A 21142-nucleotide genomic window follows, 5' to 3' on the forward strand; every position below is an offset into this window, starting at 1 on the left:
CTACAGAAAATACAAAAATTAGCGGGTCGTGGTAGCGTATGCCTATACTCCCAGCTACCTGGGAGGCTGATGCAGGAAAATAACTTAAACCCAAGAGGCAGAGATTGCAGTGAGCTGAGATCGCACCACTGAACTTTAGCCTGAGTGACAGAGTGAGACTGTCTCAAAAAAAAAAAAAAAAAAAACCCTCTTATGAGACTGTAGAGCAGACTCCCCAGCCTCCTTAGACAGAAATTTGGGCAAGAGAAGAAGAAAGATCAGGGTTTAATCCTTAGTTTTTGCGTTTATTCTCTGACTTTTCTTCCTGCCTTCTCCCTATTAAAATAACTGGAATGTAAACTTCATAAGAGCAGGGTTGGGCTGGGTGTGGTGGCTCACATCTTTAATCCCAGTACTTGGGGAGACCAAGGTGGGAGCATCCCTTGAGCTCAGGAGTTGAAGACTAGCCTGGGCAACATAGTGAGACCTCATCGCTACAAAAATAAAAAACAAATTTGCCAGGTTTGGTGACACGTGCCTTTGTTTCCAGCCACTCAGGAGGCTGATGCAGAAGGATCTGTTGGGCCCAGGAGGTTGAGGCTACAGTGAGCTGTGATTGTGCCATTGCACTCCAGCCTGGGAAAGAGAGCAAGACCCTGTTTTGAACAAACAAAATCAAGGATAGTCTGTCCTATTTTCTGCTACATTCCCAATGCATGCATCTGGGCCTGGCACCTAATAGACACTCAATACATATTTGAAGAAGTAAACTAAAAGTGGCTGTGTTTCTTATTAGTAACTTTTCTCTTGTGTCTTCATATTTTTTGAATGTGTATACATGTCCTTGGTTTTGTTAGTGAAAAGGAGTGGCAGCAGTGGAAGTCAGACTGTAATAATCACAGTATACTCAATTGCAGAATTTAAACATTTTAAGGACAGTTAGAACAATACAACTTCCTAATGATTTTTTTTAAATTTTTTATTTTTAAAAAAGTCCGGGTTTTACCATGTTGGTCAGGCTGGTCTTGAACTCGTGACCTCAGGTGATCCACCTGTCTTGGCCTCCAAAGTGCTTGGATTACAGGCGTGAGCCACCACGCCCGGCCCTTCCTAATGATTTTTACAACATCCTAGCAGATAGCCTGTTACTTGGAATACTTCCAGTTTTGATTAGGAGCTCCTCTTGGGGTAGCCTGTTCCTTTATTTCTTTAATAGCACAAGTGTTAAAGAAATTATTCTTTTGAGCCAGGTGCAGTGGCTCATGACTGTAATCCGAGCACTTTGGCAGTCCGAGGCAGGCGGATCTCCTGAGGTCGGGAGTTTGAGACCAGCCTGACCAGTAAGGTGAAACCCTGTCTCTACTAAAAATACAAAAATTAGCCAGGTGTGGTGACTCACACTTGTAATCCCAGCTACTTGGAAGGCCGAGGCAGAGGTTGCAGTGAGCCGGTATCGCGCCACTGCACTCCAGCCTGGCGCTTGGCGACAGAGCGAGACTCTGTCTCAAAAAAAAAAAATTATTCTTTTTCACATATAATTTAGCACTGTAAGAGTCCTATTTTATTGGTAGAAAAACTACATCCTGTAGTAGGAATTTTTCCTGGAGACATTGAATTTAAAGTTGCCAGCACCTCGTAAGTCATATCACACTCTTTGCAGTTTACAGAGGAGGAAGCTGATGCCAGAAATACTGAGTTGTTAAACTCACCGGTCCAGACAAATGGGATTAGGACCCAGGTTAATGCATGCCCCTTCCTGGTTCTTACCATTGTACCATTGAGCACAAGAACACAAAATTATTTACTGGTTACTGACTTATTTAAAAACTATATTCAGAAACCCTTGCCAAATTATGCTACTTTTGGCAAGGATATTGTGTCCTAATGACAAATAAAAATTCATTAGTTAATTTGTTGACACAGTAGTTGAGTTTATGAAAGGCCAGCTTAAATGTACTCCGTTTTAACTGCTGTTGAATTGTACTCTTTTATAGGCAGAACGTTACCAGAGTCTCCTCGAAGAACTGAAAATGAAAAAGATACAGCTGCAGCTTTTTCAACTATACCATAATGAGAAAAAGATTCATTTTCTGAACACCAAGTTAGAGCACATGAATAGGGATTTGAATGTCACAAGAGAGTCTTTGTCTCATCATGAAAACACACTTAAAGCTAGGAAAAAGGAACATGGAATGCTAACTAGACAACAACAACAAACAGAAAAAGAATTAAAGTGAGTTTTAAAAAATAGATATTAACAGTTGGGTTATATGTAGATTGATAGAGGAAATAATATGTGACACTTTGAAAGTTGATTTTTAAAAATAAACTTTTTACTTAGGAACAATTTTAGATATACAGAAAAATTATAATGATAGTATAAAATGGTCCTCAAGTGATGTTGTTTGTCTGGGGTAATACCCGAGGTTCACTGCTTCACACCAAGAAAGTCAAGGACGCAGACACACAAGGAGTGAGATTAAGAGTGGAGGTTTAATAGGTGAAAGAAAGAGAAAAGCTTTCTATCATGCAGAGAGAGGGGCTCCCCAGCAGGTCTTCCGGCAGTGTAGGAGGTTTTATAGATGAGCTTGAGGAGGCAGTGTCTGATTAAGGGCATGAAGGATTGGTCACACCCATTATGTCATCCAAGGTTGATGTTGACCTTCGAGGAGCACTCGAAGAACTTGTTAGGACTAGGTGTGCCATTTGCATAGTGCATGAAGAAGCTGGCCACCGCATCCTAATCTTTTACGCAGATTCTCTGCCTGGCTAGTGCCATGTTGCCAGCTTTTCTACTGCACACTTGGTGACAAAGAAAAGGGAAGATGGAGCCTTCATGTTGAAGATACCTGGCTTTCAAGTAGCCTTTTTCTATTGGCACACCTGCTAGTATTCACTCATGCAAGCTTCCAGCTTGCTTATGTATGTTTGTAGCCCAATTTTTCAGGCTCCTCTTTGTTAGAAAAGAAATTATTTAGGGGCTGTTTTTTGTTAAAAAGGAAGCTCTGCTGAGGATTCTCTTAACCTTCACTGTCTGCTTAAATAATTTCTTTTTAGCTCCTGTATTAGTCTCACATTACCCACACTCAGTTTCTCCTGTTACTAACATCTTATGATATATTGTCAGGATTAACAAACCAATATTGATACATTAACTAAACTTTGTACTTTTATTCATATTTTCTCAGATTTTACCTAATGTCCTTTTGATGATCCAGAATATCATATCATATTTAGTTATATGTCTCCCTAGGCTCCTTTTAGCTGTGTCAGTTCACTTGACAATTTTGAGGAATATTGCTCAGTTTTGTTGTAGAACATCTTTCAATTGGGATTTGTCTAATGGTTTTCTCATAATTAGACTGAAGATATGGACTGTGGGGAGGAAGACCATAGAACTAAAACATCATTCGCATTATATTCTATCAGAGTATCAGTGTATTATATATGTTACATGACATTTAGCATGTACTATATCATATGTCATATCAACTTGGCATCGCTGTTGATGTTGACCTTGATCACCCGACTGAAGTAGTGTTTGTCATGTTTCTTCACTGTAAGGTTATTTTTTCTCCCTTTTCATGCTATAATCTTTGAAAGGAAGTCACTGATCCCAGCCCACACTTAAGGAGTAGGGAGAATTATGTTTTACCTTGAGGGCAAAGTATTTATATGATTTGAAATTCTGCACAAATTTGTCTCTACTTATTTTAAAATTAATTAATTTGTTATTTGTTTACATCAGTATAGATTTATGGATATTTTACATTTGGAGTTATAATTCAATATTACATTATTTATTTTGTTGCTTAGGTTGTTTCTGCTTTGGCCATTGAGAACTCTTTGAGTTGGCTCCTGTGTCCCTTTGAAATATTCTCAGTATGATTTTTTTTTGAGCTCTTCCTTATTTTATAGAAAAGAAGTATCTCTTAGTGTCATTATGTGTAAGCCAGTCCTAGCATCAGCTTGCCCAGGCCTATAATCAGTCATTTCTCAAAGGATCCCTGGTTCCTTTTATTGGAGAATGGTATTAGGAACGAACATCTAGGAGGTAGATGTGTTCATTGCTACTGGAGTATCCTTGCTTCTAGGCTTTCTTAGTATGTATACTATTTATACACATAGCTATAAATATTTCCATATGTGACTATCTATGTTAAGCTAAACATGAGTTCATATTGATGTCTCCCAATTCTAAGCCCTCACGACATGAATCATTCCAGCCTTCTCTTGAGTATCTGTAACCTCCCACTTCAACAGTGGGAAATCTGGCTTCTACCACCAGCCATCCATTTGCTTCATTGTGCAGTTCCAGTAATCTTGTGTAATAATGTCAGAATTGCTAACCCATACCCCCATGGAAAGCATCTGTAGAGTATAGCACTTACGTGTTCTTCTTTTGTTTTTAGTCTTACAGACTCCACTCATTTCTAGAATTTGGTCAGCATGTTTTCCTTCCACCTCTTTTGTAATAAAGTTACATTCTTTATTGCATTCTACATTTCATCTAGGATCCCTTAGCCTCCTGAGTGATTCTTTTTTAATTTGCTTACATTAAGGTTCATTATTGGTGCTGTAAAGTAATACAGGTTTTGGTAATTTTTTAGTGTCGAGTGTCCACCTACAGTACCACTACAGTGCCACTCTCAAAAGTGACCCTATGCTTTATTCAGTCCTTCCCCTGACCTTGCTCAGCCTTTGACAACCATTGATCTGCTTATAGTCTCTGAAAGTTAACTTTTAGGATTTCTTTTTTAAAGTGGTTTGATCAAAACAACTTCTTCCCATTTTTTTTTTTTTTTTTTTTGAGAGGGAGTTTCGCTCGTTACCCAGGCTGGAGTGCAATGGCGCAATCTTGGCTCACTGCAACCTCTGCCTCCTGGGTTCAGGCAATTCTCCTGCCTCAGCCTCCCGAGTAGCTGGGATTACAGGCACGTGCCACCATGCCCAGCTAATTTTTTGTATTTTTAGTAGAGACGGGGTTTCACCATGTTGACCAGGATGGTCTCGATATCTTGACCTCGTGATCCACCCGCCTCGGACTCTCAAAGAACTTCTTCCCTTTTTATGTTAAAGAAATGAAATTTTTTAAAGCAAACTTTTTTCCTTTTCAGGTCACTTGAAACCCTTTTAAATCAGAAGAGGCCTCAGTACATTAAAGCCAAAGAAAACACTTCTCACCACCTCAAGAAATTAGACGAGGCTAAGAAGTCCATAAAGGACAGTGAAAAACAATGTTCTAAACAGGAAGATGATATAAAAGCCCTGGAGACAGAGCTGGTTGATTTAGATGGTGCATGGAGAAGTTTTGAAAAGCAGATTGAGGAAGAAATTTTACATAAAGGACGAGACATTGAACTGGAAGCCAGTCAGGTGAAAAAAAAAAAGTCAACTTAGGGGGAATCTAACGTTTCTATTGTTTGTTTGAATTAGAAAAAAATTTAAAAGATGACCTCTCTGATATTTTAAGAGATTATCCTCAGAATGTAAATTATGGGGATTTAAATTTTCAGCCTGCATACAGAATCTATTTATTTTTAATTTTAATTTTGTAGTGATAGGGTCTCACTCTGTCACTCAGACTAGAGTGCAGTGGCATGATCATGATCATGATCATGATGCAGGATTTTTTTTTTTTTTTTTTTTTTTTTGAGACAGAGTTTCGCTCTTGTTACCCAGGCTGGAGTGCAATGGCGCAATCTCGGCTCACCGCAACCTCCACCTCCAGGGTTCAGGCAATTCTACTGCCTCAGCCTCCCGAGTAGCTGGGACTACAGGTGTGCACCACCATGCCCAGCTAATTTTTGTATTTTTAGTGGAGACGGGGTTTCACCTTGTTGACCAGGATGGTCTCGATCTCTTGACCTCGTGATCCACCCACCTTGGCCTCCCAAAGTGCTGGGATTATAGGCTTGAGCCACCACGCCTCGCCTTTTTTTTTTTTTTTTTTTTTAGACAGAGTTTTGCTCTTGTTGCCCAGGTTAGAGTGCAATGGCATGATCTCGGCTTACCATAACCTCTGCCTTCTGGGTTCAAGTGATTCTCCTGCCTCAGCCTCCGAGTACTTGGAATTACAGGCATGCGCTACCACACCTGGCTAATTTTGTATTTTTAGTAGAGACAGGGTTTCTCTGTGTTGGTCAGGTTGTTCTCAAACTCTCAACCTCGGCCTGCTAAAGTGCTGGTGTTACAGGTGTGAGCCACCGCGCCCAGCCAATACAGGATTTTTCTCAGTCACTCTGTCAGCCAGAGGCCCCCAGTTGGTGACACCCTTGCCCAGGCCTTGCTCAGTCCTGAGTTCACTGCAGGGCTACCCTGTCCACTCAGCCTGCCAGGTCACACCCAGCCTGCACTCCAGCATGAATCCCACAGATGCCACAACTGTACACGCAGCCCCCAGCAGGAGAGAGTGTGTGAACAAGCAAGTTTAGATTCCAGCCAGCTGTTCCAAGCACAGCACAGAAGCAGGCTCCATGCAGTGTTTGGAGCTGGACTAGGCGTGTCACAAGCCACTCCCACAGTGGGCTCTTGCATCCAGATGGGGGGAAGACAGTGGCACCTGGGCAAGGGTGCTTGTGACCCCAAAGCCCCAGAGGAGATGTTACAGTGTGCTAATTAGCTCTTTTAGTCCTGTACACAGCCCGATAGATGGCGGCATGTTAACAGCTGTCAGACTCTTGGCCCACTCTGGCCCTCAGCTCCGGGGCTGGCTTGGCCCTGCCACTGCTTCCTGTTGGGTGGGGCAGCTGTCCTCTGCCAGCAGAGGGCAGAGGACCACAGTGTTACAGTCTTCTCTATACCCACATTCAGTGGGTCCTGAGCTCTTGTCCTGCATCTAAGAAGAATGAAGCTACATTGGCAATCGCAGAGTAAGGAGGGTGAAGAAGAATTTTATTGAGCAATGAAACAGCTCTGAGCAGAGAGGGGATGCAAGGGTAGTCCCCCACCTGAAGTTGGGTGGTTTCTCCTTTAGTGTAGCTGGGTCTGGGGCTTTTATAGACTCAGAATGGGGGGATTGTGTACTGATTGGTTTGTGAGTATGAAAAAAAAAAAAGCTAAAACAAAAGCATGGCTCTAAGGTGATTACAACAGAGTGAAAAACCAATTAGGGAAGGGTAGGGATCAATCAGAGGTAAGTGTGCTAAACAGGAAAATGGGTTCTCAGTCTTGTCTGTGGATTTACCCAGGACGTGTAGGCTTTAACCTGTCTTTGGCTTGAAGGTCAGGGGTGAGACAGGACCCACCCCTGTCTGTCTAGGATTTGTCTGCCTCCTGCTGTTACCAATCACAGTTCACTACTGGGCTCAGTCCATCCTCCTGTCTACAGGCTCATGCCACCACATCTGGCTAATTTTTAAATTTTTTGTAGAGATGAGGTCTCATTTTGTTACCCAGGCTGGTCTTGATCTCCTGGGTTCAAGTGATCCTCTTGCCTTGGCTTCCCAAAGTGCTGAGATTATAGGCATGATCCACTGTGCCTGGCCTAAAAAAGTATTTAAAGCAATGAGATAACTCAAAAAAACCTCTGTACTAAGGTCTCTGTCCAAAAATCTTAGAAAGGAGAATCCAGAGAAAATGATAATTTTTCTACTTGTGTAGTCATAATTATTGTAGTATGTAATTGTGATGTAAGATTATCATGAAATTGATAAAAGATAAAAAAATTGGTTATCCGTTACATGTTTTTGCCATTTACTGATTTACTGTAATTAAATCTTGTATAATAAATTAGAGATTACTTCATCACTGAACATTTCAAAGCACCTTAAGTAATCAGTTTCCTTCCTGGCAATTAAGTGATCATGTCTCCTCAAAGCTACATGTATCCTTAAGTGTTTATGAGAGGAAAAAGTGATTATCTTACAAATAAGATAAAACACTTGAGCCCAGGAGGTCAAGGCTGCATTGAGCCGTGATTGTGCCACTCTAGCCTGGGCAGCAGAGCAAAATATAAATAAATAACAATTTCAAAATTAAATAATAGAGGTTTTTTTTTGTTTTTTTTTTTTGAGATGGAGTCTTGCTCTGTCGCCTAGGCTGGAGTGCAGTGGCACAATCTCGGCTCACTGCAACCTCTGCCTCCCGGGTTCAAGCGATTCTTCTGCCTCAGCCTCTCCAGCAACTGGGGATATAGGCACAAACCACCACGCCCAGCTAAGTTTTGTATTTTTAGTAGAGATGGGGTTTCACCATATCGGCCAGGATGGTCTTGAACTCCTGACCTTGTGATCTACCCACCTTGGCCTCCCAAAGTGCTGGGATTACAGGTGTGGGCTACTGTGCCCAGCAATAAACATTTTTTTTTTTTTGAGATGGAGTTTCGCTCTTGTTACCCAGGCTGGAGTGCAATGGCGCGATCTCGGCTCACCACAACCTCTGCCTCCTGGGTTCAGGCAATTCTCCTGCCTCAGCCTCCCGAGTAGCTGGGATTACAGGCACGCGCCACCATGCCCAGCTAATGTTTTGTATTTTTAGTAGAGACGGGGTTTCACCATGTTGACCAGGATGGTCTCGATCTCTTGACCTCGTGATCCACCCGTCTCAGCCTCCCAAAGTGCTGGGATTACAGGCTTGAGCCACCGCGCCCGGCCAATAAAGTTTTTTTAAAGGAAGCTTTTATGTTCACATTATTTTACTTGGGGAAAGTGGTCGATTATGATTTAATTATAAAGTAAGATTTTGGGAAGATTATCTTTAGTACTGGATTTCATACAAAGAATTTACTCTCATGCTTATTTAAGTGAATTAGCCCTTTTTCAATACTGTTTATGCAGCTGGATCATTATAAGGAACTTAAAGAACAAGTAAGAAAGAAAGTAGCTATAATGACTCAACAGGTGGAAAAACTGCAGTGGGAACAGAAGACGGATGAAGAAAGACTGGCATTTGAAAAGAGGAGGCATGGAGAAGTTCAGGTATCTTGGGTTGTACAGTAATGATTTAGAATTATTCTTAATTAATTTTTATTTTTTTTTTTGGTACTTGAATCCAGAATGAATCTTCTTAACCTTATATTATACTGCGTCATTTCATTTATTTCCTGACTTGACAGATGAAGATACAAACAAATATAAAAGACATAATCTATGATAGTTCTGTGAGTAGAAAAGGGCAAGGGAAATAACAAGGTGGTTACATAGCGGGAATTACTTTTAAAACATTTGTATAGTTGTATAATTTTATCATGTTTTAAACTTATACACTGAAATTTGTTCCAGGCCCCCATGTGGTAACCCCTAAGAGATCCACATGGCAAGTGAAAGTAATAACCGTGAAGGGACCTATTTAGTGTGACACAGGCTCTGGAAGTGGCCAGAGTAAAGGTCCAGAGGCAGGTGTTTCTAATTTACTGAACTTGGTACTCCTCCTTAACCTTGTTTCTTCCTCTCTGAATGGAATTTATAAGTGAGGTAATAGAATTTCAATATGGGACTCTAATTTCAACATGTATAGTTCGCACAGAAAAGGAACTGTAGCTCACTCATTTTTATAACTCTGGCATCTAGCACAGTAGATGTTTGTTCAGTGAATTCATGTGATAAGTAAAACAGGATAATTATGTTCATGGAATGTGTTCCATACTTTTCCACTTGAAAACTAGTATTTCTTCTCTTTCCTCATATACTGAAAGAATTGTTTTTGGTTTCTTATACTCTTTATTTTCAACCATTTAGTGATGGATTAAGAGATTAATTTTGCTACAGTGTACAGGATTGATTAAGTGGGGGAAAAGTTAAAGACATGAAATCAATTGGAGACCACTGTAGTACTAGACTGCTACTACAGTAGTAGTCTCCAACTGGATTTAACGATAAAGTGAATAGAACAACGCTTTCACCAAGTCCTCACCCACAAGCCTATTCGTTGCCCTATAGTTCCTATGTTATTACAACACAAAACAACTCTACTGTAATTACTAATTTAATTGTATGTCTCTCCTACCAGACATCAGTCTTTCAGAGCCGGGACTCTTTCCTCTTTATATCTGTACCTCTAGTTCCTATCACATGGTAGCCAGTGAACATATTTAGGTTACCATATGATACGAACTTTTTGTTGCAAAATTGCGGTACTTTTGCACCAACCTAATATATTTGTTGGTGCAACAAATTTTGAACACTTTGTTGCAAAAGTAATCGTGGTACTTTTGCACCAACCTAATGTATTTGTTGAGTGAATTAGTTTAAGTGATAAGAACTATATAGATATTTGAAAATAATCTCCTTGAAGTTTGAAGTTATAGAGAAAAATCACTTGAGATGAAATAGCTTGCAAATGGTAGAGTCAGGATTTGAACCTTGATATGCCTTTTCAAAATTAAAATTTGCTTTGATAAGTGTTTTCATATAATTATATTTGACATCTTTCAAATTTATAACAGCTCATAATATTATAGTAAGTTCTAGGCATGTAATTTTGTTGGTTTGGAATTGCTGTAATTGATTTTAGATTTCATTTCCTCCTTTAGGGAAATCTAAAACAAATAAAAGAACAAATAGAAGATCATAAAAAACGAATAGAGAAGTTAGAGGAGTATACAAAGACATGCATGTAGGTAGAGTAAAAAAGTTCCTTGCAGCAGTTTTCTTTGTTTTCCTTTTTTTTGAGAGAGGGTCTCACTTCCATTGCCTAGGCTAGAGTGCAGTGGCACAGTCATGGCTCATTGCAACCTCGACTTCCAAGGCTCACGTGACTCTCTTACCTTATCCTGTAGCTGAGACTACAGGCACGTGCCACCACACTCAGCTAATTTTTTGTATTTCTGGTGGAGATGGGGTTTCACCATGTTGCCCAGGCTGGTCTTGAACTCCTGGACTCAAGCGATTTCCCTTCCTTGGACTCCCAAAGTGCTGGGATTACAGGTGTGAGCCACTGCACCCCTTGCAGTTTTTTTATCTATGAATTTCTTTCTTTCTTTTTTTTTTTGAGACAGGGTCTCGCTCTGTCACCCAGACTGGAGTGCAGTGGCGTGATCATGGCTTACTGCAACCTCCACCTGCTGGGCTCAAGCGATCCACCTGCCTCAGTCCCCTGAGTAGCTGGTACTACAGGTGTGTGCCACCACAGCTGACTAATTTTTTTATATTTTGTAGAGACAGGGTTTTACCATGTTGCCCAGGCTAGTCTCAAATTCCTGGACTCAAGCCATCCACCCACCTCAGCCTCTCAAGAGGGCTGGGATTACAGGAGCGAGCCTCCTGGCCCAGCCATATTTTTATCAACAAAGAATGAGCAAAATCTCTTTTGCCCATGTTTGGTGTCAGGTTTACTGCATTATGTACCCTTTAAAAATTGATAAGAGCACTGCCCCATTCCCTGCAATGCCGTTGTATCTGATAATTCTTTTTTTTTTTTGTTTTTTTTTTTTTTGAGACGGAGTTTCGCTCTTGTTACCTAGGCTGGAGTGCAATGGCGTGATCTCAGCTCACCACAACCTCTGCCTCCTGGGTTTAAGCAGTTCTCCTGCCTCAGCCTCCCAAGTAGCTGGAACCACAGGCATGCACCACTATGCCCAGCTAATTTTTTTTGTATTTTTTTAGTAGAGACGAGGTTTCACCATGTTGACCAGGATGGTCTCAATCTCTTGACCTCGTGATCCACTCACCTAGGCCTCCCAAAGTGCTGGGATTATAGGCGTGAGCCACCGCGCTCGGCACTGATAATTCTTAAAGTTTGGTTTATCATTTTGCTTTATAATTTGTTGTTATTTGGTAGGGATTGTTTGGAAGAGAAGAAACAGCAGGAGAAAACCCTGGTGGATGAAATTGAAAAAACAAAATCAAGAATGTCTGAAGTTAATGAAGAATTGAATCTTATTAGAAGTGAATTGCAGAATGCTGGAATTGATAACCATGAGGGAAAACGTCAGCAAAAGAGAGCAGAGGTTCTGGAACACCTTAAAAGACTGTACCCAGATTCTGTGGTAATTAGAATGAATAGTTAAACAACAAAAAAACTAAGCTTTCCTGTTTGCTTACAACATATCTTATTTGAGATTAGAAGTAATACCATTATTACAAAGCAATATTGTTTCAGACATCTTTAAGTTTTGTGTTTGAGTCTATATTTAAAATGTAATAGTAAATAATTAGGGTAAAACTTCTGGTAGTATTTATAGATACGTAATTATTGGGGGAGAAGCATGACATGAACATAGTACTTAGAAAGTTCAAATTGTGGCCAGTATCCCCAAAAGAGCTTGGATGCTGTGAAGAAGTCTGACCCCCGCATACATATAGCCTCAAACCTCATGTTTTTCAAGGTTTCATTTGTTTTTGAAATACTGTTTCAGCATCCAGTATTGCTAGTGTATTTCATTAGCCAAAATACAATATCACCTGTTGCTTAAGGTGTCTGCCTCACAAGATTATTTCCTTTTTTTTTTTTTTTTTTTTGAGACAGAGTTTCGCTTTTGTTACCCAGGCTGGAGTGCAATGGCGTGATCTCGGCTCACCGCAACCTCCGCCTCCTGGGTTCAAGCAATTCTCCTGCCTCAGCCTCCCGAGTAGCTGGGATTACAGGTGCTCGCCACCATGCCCAGCTAATTTTTGTATTTTTAGTAGAGACGGGGTTTCAGCATGTTGACTAGGATGGTCTCGATCTCTTGACATTGTGATCCACCCGCCTCGGCCTCCCAAAGTTCTGGGATTATAGGCGTGAGCCACCGCGCCCGGCTGATTATTTCCTTTTGTATCAGGGTTGCATCTGACTCTCTTGTCGCTAACATCAGTGCGTACTATGCAATTCTTATTTTATGATATGGCCTATTTTCAGCATTTGAGACTGGTAACCAGTGCTCTATTTTGAAACACCTATTGGCTGGGCACTGTGGCTCATGCCTGTAATTTTGGGAGGCCAAGGTAGGTGGATCACTTGAGGTCAGGAGTTCAAGATCAGCCTGGCCAACATGGGGAAACCCCCCCCCCACTAAAAATACAAAAATTAGCCAGGTGTGGTGGCAGGTGCCTGTAATCCCAGCTACTTAGGAGGCTGAAGTAGGAGTATCACTTGAACCTGGGAGGTGGAGGTTGCAGTGAGCCAAGATTACGTCATTGCACTCCACCCTGACAAAAAACAAAACAAAAACACCACCTGCCATTGGCCTCCATATCCACACTTTTATTCGTTTTTCTCCTATCTCTCTGGCCACCCATCTTCATCTCCTTGATAGCATCTGTTTTGACTTTCTGACTCTTAAATGTCCGTTTTGACTTCTAGATAATGATGGAGTAAGACTAGATCACAGAATCTGGATCCCCCAATTCTTATCCAAATGACAAAATATAGTAAAACAGACACACACGCATGCATGCACACGCACACACACACACACAGATAGATAACTAGTTCAACAACCAATCAACCTGATGCCAGAAACTTTAGAAAATGGTGACAATCTATCATTTAAAAAAAAAAGATTGAAGTATAGCATTGTCTTTTCTCAACTTCACAGAAGCTGAACTGACAAACTGACTAGTTCCTGAGAATTTTTACCTAGTACTCCTTACTCTAGCAAGGAGCAAACTCACATATATTTGTTTCCTTTTCCTCTTCTATCTGGAAGGAGTTAGATTTAAAAACTGGTGAATTGGGCTGGGCACAGTATCTCACGCCAGTAATCCTAGCACTTTGGGTGGCTAAAGTGGATGGACACTTGAGGTCAGGAGTTTGAGACCAGCCTTGCCAGCATGATGAAACCCTGTCTCTAGTAAACAAAAAAATTACCGTGCATGGTGGTGCATGCCTAGGTATAATCCTAGCTACTTGGGAGGCTGAGGCAGGAGAATCGCTTGAACCCAGGAGGCAGACGTTGCAGTGAGCTGAGTTTGGGCCACTGCATGGCAGCCTGGGTGACGGAGTAAGACTCGGTTTCTAAAAAAACCACTGGTGAATTGGGGAATGTGAAGCTCATACGCTCTCTAATGGAAGTGAAGACCCTACATCTCACTTCCTAGGGCTTTAAAATTGAGAGGCCATTTTGAAGTCCTCTCTTCCAGATGGGATTTATCTTCCTCCCTCAAGATACAAGAACTTTGGTATAGGATATTAATTAAAAACTCAGATGAGAGAGAATTCAGTTACTTAAATGAAGTGTGTTCTTAAAAAGTCTTAGGTGAGTTCTCACTTGCCCCTACCATCCAGTCCCTTAAAAGAAAGTAAATAAAATAGGAAATACTTATTCTATCAACTGTTGCTCAGAGGATGTAATCGTCTCAGTTCTGTGAGAAAGGGAATTAGAAAGTTACCCACCATAGCAAATCAAAGATCTGAACAGAGCTACTCACATTAAACATAAGCAAGGTGAAAAGAATCACTGAGGCAGCTATAGGTACATGGAACAACAACAAAGAGAAAGAAAGTATTTAAAAACAGAAGTCAGAGAGCCCAGTCTAGAAGGTTACAGAACAAAATCCCCTGTAGATGTTTTACACTGTGGGCAATTTAATAAGACTTTGAATTTATAAAACTAGATTCAAATATGAAGTAAAACAGCTGGGTGCGGTGGTGCGTGCCGGTAGTCCCAGCCAGCTATTCAGGAGGCTCAGGCTGGAGGATCTCTTGAGCCCAGGAGTTCTGGGCTGTAGTGCGCTGTGCTGATCAGGTGTCTGCACTGAGTTCAGCATCAATATGGTGACCTCCCAGGAACGGGGGACCACCAGGTTGCCTAAGGAGGGTTGAACCAGCCCAGGTCAGAGACAGAGCAGGTCAAAACTCCTGTGCTGATCAGTAGTGGGATCACACCTGTGAATAGCCACTGCACTCCAGCCTGGGCAACATAGCAAGACCTTGTTTAAATATTTAAAAAAGAAAAATATGAGGTAAAACAATAAGATGAAAAGGAAAATATAAGCTATGAAAACAAATCAAGAATAGGCATTATTACTGAATAATTAAACTTAGCATGTAAGTAATAAATAACATAGACAAATTAACAAGTTAGAAGCATTAATAACAAGAAATACTAGTAAATCAGAAGTAGCTGCCAGGCATGATGGTGTGAAGCTATAGTTTCAGTTACTCAGAGGCTGAGGCAGGAGGACTGCTTGAGCCTAGGAGTTTGAGACCACCCTGGGCAACATAGCAAGACCTCATCTCTTTAAAAAAAAAAAAAGAGTAGCAAATAATGGATTACACAGCTGAAAATCAAATTATTGACCCTGAATAAATTATTGAAATCATTACAAACTATTGGAGAAGAAAAAGACAAAGACATTTAAATAATTAGAGCAAAGATAAATATGAAAGACAGTGATGGTCTATCATAGGAAAATGGTATCCCTGAAGTAGAACCTAACAAATGCAGAAAACAGTCCAAAAACACAAAATTAAACCTTTAGATACTCTAGAGACCACTGATACACGATGCTTGACATTCAGATATTTTCTAGTAAAGCTTTTGAACTTCAATCTAATTAATTTTTTTTTTTTTTTAATCAGTTTTGCTCTTGTTACCCAGGCTGGAGTTCAATGGCTCGATCTCGGCTCACTGCAACCTCCGCCTCCTGGGTTCAGGCAATTCTCCTGCCTCAGCCTCCTGAGTAGCTGGGATTACAGGCACGCGCCACCATGCCCAGCTAATTTTTTGTATTTTTAGTAGAGACCATGTTGACCAGGATGGTCTCGATCTCTTGACCTCGTGATCCACCCGCCTTGGCCTCCCAAAGTGCTGGGATTACAGGCGTGAGCCACGGCACCTGGCCCCAATCTAATTAATTTTTGACCATTCTTCAGGTCTGAGATCAAGTAACACTTCATGGAAATCCTTCCTGGACTTGTTATGCCAACATGACCTCTGCTAAATATCCTCAGAGCACTCTCTACTTTGTCATTGTCTGGCTCTAGACTAAAACTTCTATGAGGTCAGAAAGTATCTGCTTTGTTTCATTAATGTTTTTTCCAGTGTCTAGCTCAGTACCTGCAATAGTAGGTGCCTCACAGATTTTTTGTTTAATAGATAAGGGAATGAATGAATATCATCTAATTATGTACTTTTAGAAAATATTTGAATGTTTTGGTAAGGCTAGTCCCTCTTTATTACTCTTTTTTAAAATATAGTGTCACATAGCTAGATGGACATTCCATAATGAAACTAAGGCCTATTTAAGTAAAACTACTAATTATGAGGTATATAATTTTATAAAATTAGTTTTTGTGCTACTTTGTTACGTTGGAAAACAATGAATTATGTATTTCACACGAATATATCTGATTTTTCTCTTTTTTTTTGAAACCTGCTAAGTTTGGAAGACTACTTGACCTGTGTCATCCTATTCACAAGAAATATCAGCTGGCTGTTACTAAGCTTTTCGGCCAGTACATCATTGCCATTGTTGTTGCCTCTGAAAAGGTAGCAAAAGATTGTATTCGATTTCTGAAGGAGGAAAGAGCTGAACCTGAGACATTCCTCGCTCTAGATTACCTTGATGTAAGAACTTTATAATGTCTGTATTTATAATGATAAAAAATCTTGTCTTTTAAAGAATGTTTTTATTGCCTAAAACTATCATAGTGATTGAAAAAAACTGTAGCTTCGATGCCAATTAGCCAGTCATTTAAATGGCTGGTGTTAAATACATTGTCAAGCGAAGAATAATGTCAAGTGGCTGCTCTCTTTCTTGGCATCATATCATTTCTTCTTCATCTAGTTTTTGCAGAATTCTACCTTACTTTGATTTCATTGCACTAGCAGTGCACTACTCTATTAGCCAGCAATATAATTGTTGTGTATAGCAAAGTACAGGAAATGGATAAGATGTATGGGCTGTTGGTGAAATGCCAAGTCAGTCTTAATTGTAAATATTTGACCCAGTATATTAGTTCTTTGTGGAAAAGACTAAATTTTGAGGCTTGAGATATGTATTGAGATACCTTAACATATCCTGAGTCTAAATTCCTGAAGCAGGAGCTCTGTCATATGATATCCTTCAGTGATTTTTCATTGACTACTCAAGAAAATGTTCTCTTTGGTTCAGCAGTCAAGACCCTGAATTGCAGACAGTCTGCATAGTAGTTAAGAGCACATGCCTTAGAGCTGGACTGCTCTGAGTTTGAATCTCAGCCCTACCTCTAATTAGCTCTTACTTATTCTTAATTTTTCTGAGCATCGGTTTTCCATGTATGAAATCGAAGAATTAGTTCTTACTGGATTACTACAAGGAATTGTTACATGTAAAGCAGCTGGCATAGGACCTGCACAGAGGAAAGTCTCAGCAAATGCTGGCTGGTGTTACTCATGGTCCAGACCTCCCTTTTGTACTTCCACACTGTTGCTACCTTGTGCTCACTAAAACTCATTACCCCGACTCATCTACCTGTTAGAATCCTGTTTTGCTTATTTCTCGCTTAAGGTTTTTTTCAAGACAGACTCATTTTTTTAAAAAATCGCACACAGAAGTGTATCAAATATAAAGGGAATACTCCTACCCCGTCATAATGCTCCATTCCTTAATAGTAACTACTTTAAATTGCCTCCATGCACTTAATTTATATAACTATATATTCCCAAGGGTATATATACACACACACACACACACACACACACACATTTTGGTTGTATATAAGTTTTCTGCTTTGTTTTGTTTTGTTTAAAAAGTGAGATCCTACTTGCTGGTTTTTGATAATACATTGCAGACACTTTTGTGATCTGTTGTAAACCCAACCTAAAAGTCATGACTAAGAAAGTCTGAAGCCTTTCCTGATCATTTAAGTCAAAAGTGTTTTGTTTTTTTTGAGACAGTCTCGCTCTTGTTGCCCAGGCTGGAGTGCAATGGCGTGATCTCAGCTCACTGCAACCTCTGCCTCCTGGGTTCAAGTGATTCTCTTGCCTCAGCCTTCCAAGTAGCTGGGAGTACCGGCATGTACCATGACATTTGGTTAATTTTTATATTTTTAGTAGAAACAGGGTTTCACCATGTTGGCTAGACTGGTCTTAAACTCCTGACCTCAAGTGATACACCTGCCTTGACCTCCCAAAATGCTGGGATTACAGGTGTGAACTACGACTCCTGGCCCAAAAGTGGTTTTTAAACTTCCATAGTATTGTGCTACTCTTTTGACACATACCTGAATGGGCATTATTTTCCACTAGATTTTATGCTTTTAAATGTGGGGGACACTTCTTATGCATTGTTTTATCACGACTAGTTAGTGACAGAGTTGAGTCTGGAAATATGTCTTCTGGCTTTTAATGAAGTTTTGTTTTTTGTTTTTTGTTTTTGAGATGGAGTTTCGCTCTTGTTACCCAGGCTGGAGTGCGATGGCACGATCTCGGCTCACCGCAACCTCCGCCTCCTGGGTTCAGGCAATTCTCCTGCCTCAGCCTCCTGAGTAGCTGGGATTACAGGCACGCACCACCGTGCCCAGCTAATTTTTTGTATTTTTAGTAGAGACGGGGTTTCACCATGTTGACCAGGATGGTCCCGATCTCTTGACCTCGTGATCCACCCGCCTCGGCCTCCCAAAGTGCTGGGTTTACAGGCGTGTACCACTGCGCCCGGCTGAAGTTTTTGTTTTTAAAAAATATTACCTAAACCAATGATGGGATATAGTTCATCATGTTCTTATCAAACTTTTATTGTATGTAATTACATACTTTTTTTTTTTTTTAAGATGGAGTCTCACTCTGTCACCCAGGCTGGAATGTAGTAGTGTGATCTCGGCTCACTGCAACCTCCGTCGCCCGAGTTCAAGTGAGTCTCCTACCTCAGCCTCCTGAGTAGCTGGGATGACAGGCGTGTGCCACCATGCTTAGCTAATTTTTCTGTATTTTTATTTGAGACGGGGTTTCACCTTGTTGGCCAGGCTAGTCTCAAACTCCTGACCTCAAGTGAATCCACCCGCCTCTGCCTCCCAGAGTGCCAGGATTACAGGCATGCATCTCACGCGACTGGGTACATACTGTTAATCTTTTGTGAAAAAGAATATAATGAACATTTGGTTTTTTTTCCCAGTGTATCTAATATGTTAAATATTTTTAAACCCTTTAGATCAAGCCAATCAATGAAAGATTAAGGGAGCTTAAAGGCTGTAAAATGGTGATTGATGTCATAAAAACTCAGTTTCCTCAGCTGAAGAAAGTGATTCAGTTTGTGTGCGGAAATGGTCTTGTTTGTGAGACTGTGGAAGAAGCAAGGCATATTGCATTCGGTGGACCTGAAAGACGGAAGGTAAGAAAGGAGGCTTATATCACACCTTTGGATAAGCTGAAGTAGTACTTAAAAGACCAACATATTATACACAAACACTCAGAAATATTTATATTTCCTTTTATATGTTATATGCTTATAACATACAAAAACATATATGCTTTTATATGTTATATTTTTTAAAGAGAACCAGCCTAGGACTTAAGGTGGTTATGGCTTCAGTGGTTTTTCTAATGTTCCGTTGAATTTAGAAAAAAAAAAAACTCGTAGCATTTCTCAACATGATAAATTATATTTTGAAAATTAGATGTATTTTAATATTCTAAAGCATTTATTTATTTTTTAACCTTCTATGGAACCCTGGATATAGTACCTGTGTTTTTTGATACCAGGAAAAGATTTAGGGTATTTATTTTACCCTCTGGGTTACTTCTTTTATACTTTAGTGGAGATACTAACTGTCCTTTTGCATGTTCAAGGTTTAACATATTTGAATTTCTAAAAAACACAGTTGAAATGAGATTACTGAATACTAGTATCTTGAGGAAATAATTTTGGTCTTAAAAATAAGTACTATTTTACCCAGTTTAGAGTGTTTAGTTATATTTGTATTTAGTTGAGCAATGTTAAACTCCTTAAATTATCTGACATAGTTTTTTTAAAAACTACATTTATGATGAAGTATAACAGTGCTTAAGGATATAAGCTATAACATAAGACCAGTGATGCTACTTAGTAATTAATTATGTGAATGTTGGGAAGTCTGTAAACCACTACTTTTAGTTTCCTCCTCTAAAATTGGGGAAATAATGTTACCCAATTAATATTGGTTATGAGAATTAAATTAAGTAAACATGTAAAATGCTATTATAGTGCCTGGCAAGTAGCTCTCAAAAACTGGTGATAATTTTATAACTTACTAGTCAATTAACACATTTAATCTGGAATATCCAGAATCGCAGATAAACACAAAGCAGGCAATTCTTATGACACATGAGGATTTCCAGTGTTAAATTTATTGACTTATCTAACACGATTAACTTTTCATACATTTTGGTGTTTCTGATCAATAGTCTTAAGCATAATGTGATCACTGTCATTGATTTCTACACGTTAAATTGCAGCAAGCACAGTAAGTTACTGTTTTTCTTATTTTGCTGCCTAAATAACTATACTAACATTGACTTTTGTGTATTTGTATATTTCATAGAATTGATATTTGAAGATTTGTATAGTCAAAGAAGTCACATGAAGATATGATTGCTTATTTCTTCATGTAACAAATATTTATGGTTTCTATCTTGTTCATAATAAGCTCTTCACCCCTTTCGGTTGTATCTTATTTTGATTAGTAGTTCAGGATTTAAATCAGCTGTATCTTATTTGTATTTTAACTGTATCTCAGGACTTTGAAAGAATTTTCTCTGTGTTTTAGATTGGGTCAAACAATTGGATAGATGTCACATTTTCACAGAAATTATCTGGTGACTCATCTGGAATTTTCGCTTTTGGTTTTCTATATACTTGATACCATGTTTTAGAATTTTATTTATTTAAACATTGCAAATAGTATTAAATAATTTGGTTTACTTGTAAACTAGTGTATACAGTCTACATGCAATATCTATAAACTACAAATATGAATTACATTCTGCTAGCTATAGTTTGGTCACCCTATTTTAGTGATAACTCAGTTTTTACATATTTTTAAAATTTATATACCAAAATTTTAAAATCCTGAATCTTTTTTTTTTTTTTGGAGACGGAGTTTCACTGTTGTTACCCAGACTGGAGTGCAATGGCACTATCTCAGCTCACTGCAACCTCCGCCTCCTGGGTTCAAGCGATTCTCCTACCTCAGCCTCCTGAGTAACTGGGACTACAGGCGCGCACCACCCTGCTCAGCTAATTTTTGTATTTTTAGTAGAGACGGGGTTTCACCTTGTTGACTAGGATGGTCTCTATCTCTTGACCTCGTGATCCACCCGCCTCGGCCTCCCGAAGTGCTGGGACTA

General features: G+C 39.7%; 1 protein-coding gene across 2 annotated transcripts in view; it reads left to right on the forward strand.

Annotated features, from left to right (window-relative positions):
• SMC1B (structural maintenance of chromosomes 1B) overlaps nucleotides 1-21142 on the forward strand; it is a 90241-nt gene that overhangs the window by 16734 nt on the left and 52365 nt on the right. For both annotated transcript variants that reach the window (XM_017964134.4, XM_035273367.3), the window contains exons 5-11: nucleotides 1974-2212; nucleotides 5097-5355; nucleotides 8757-8897; nucleotides 10451-10533; nucleotides 11698-11905; nucleotides 16223-16408; nucleotides 18969-19148. In XM_017964134.4, the coding sequence (XP_017819623.2) occupies nucleotides 1974-2212; nucleotides 5097-5355; nucleotides 8757-8897; nucleotides 10451-10533; nucleotides 11698-11905; nucleotides 16223-16408; nucleotides 18969-19148 (1296 nt within the window). The remainder of the gene's footprint in view (nucleotides 1-1973; nucleotides 2213-5096; nucleotides 5356-8756; nucleotides 8898-10450; nucleotides 10534-11697; nucleotides 11906-16222; nucleotides 16409-18968; nucleotides 19149-21142) is intronic.

The sequence above is a fragment of the Callithrix jacchus genome, chromosome 1 (genome assembly GCF_049354715.1).
Source record: "Callithrix jacchus isolate 240 chromosome 1, calJac240_pri, whole genome shotgun sequence".
Lineage (NCBI taxonomy): Eukaryota > Metazoa > Chordata > Mammalia > Primates > Cebidae > Callithrix > Callithrix jacchus.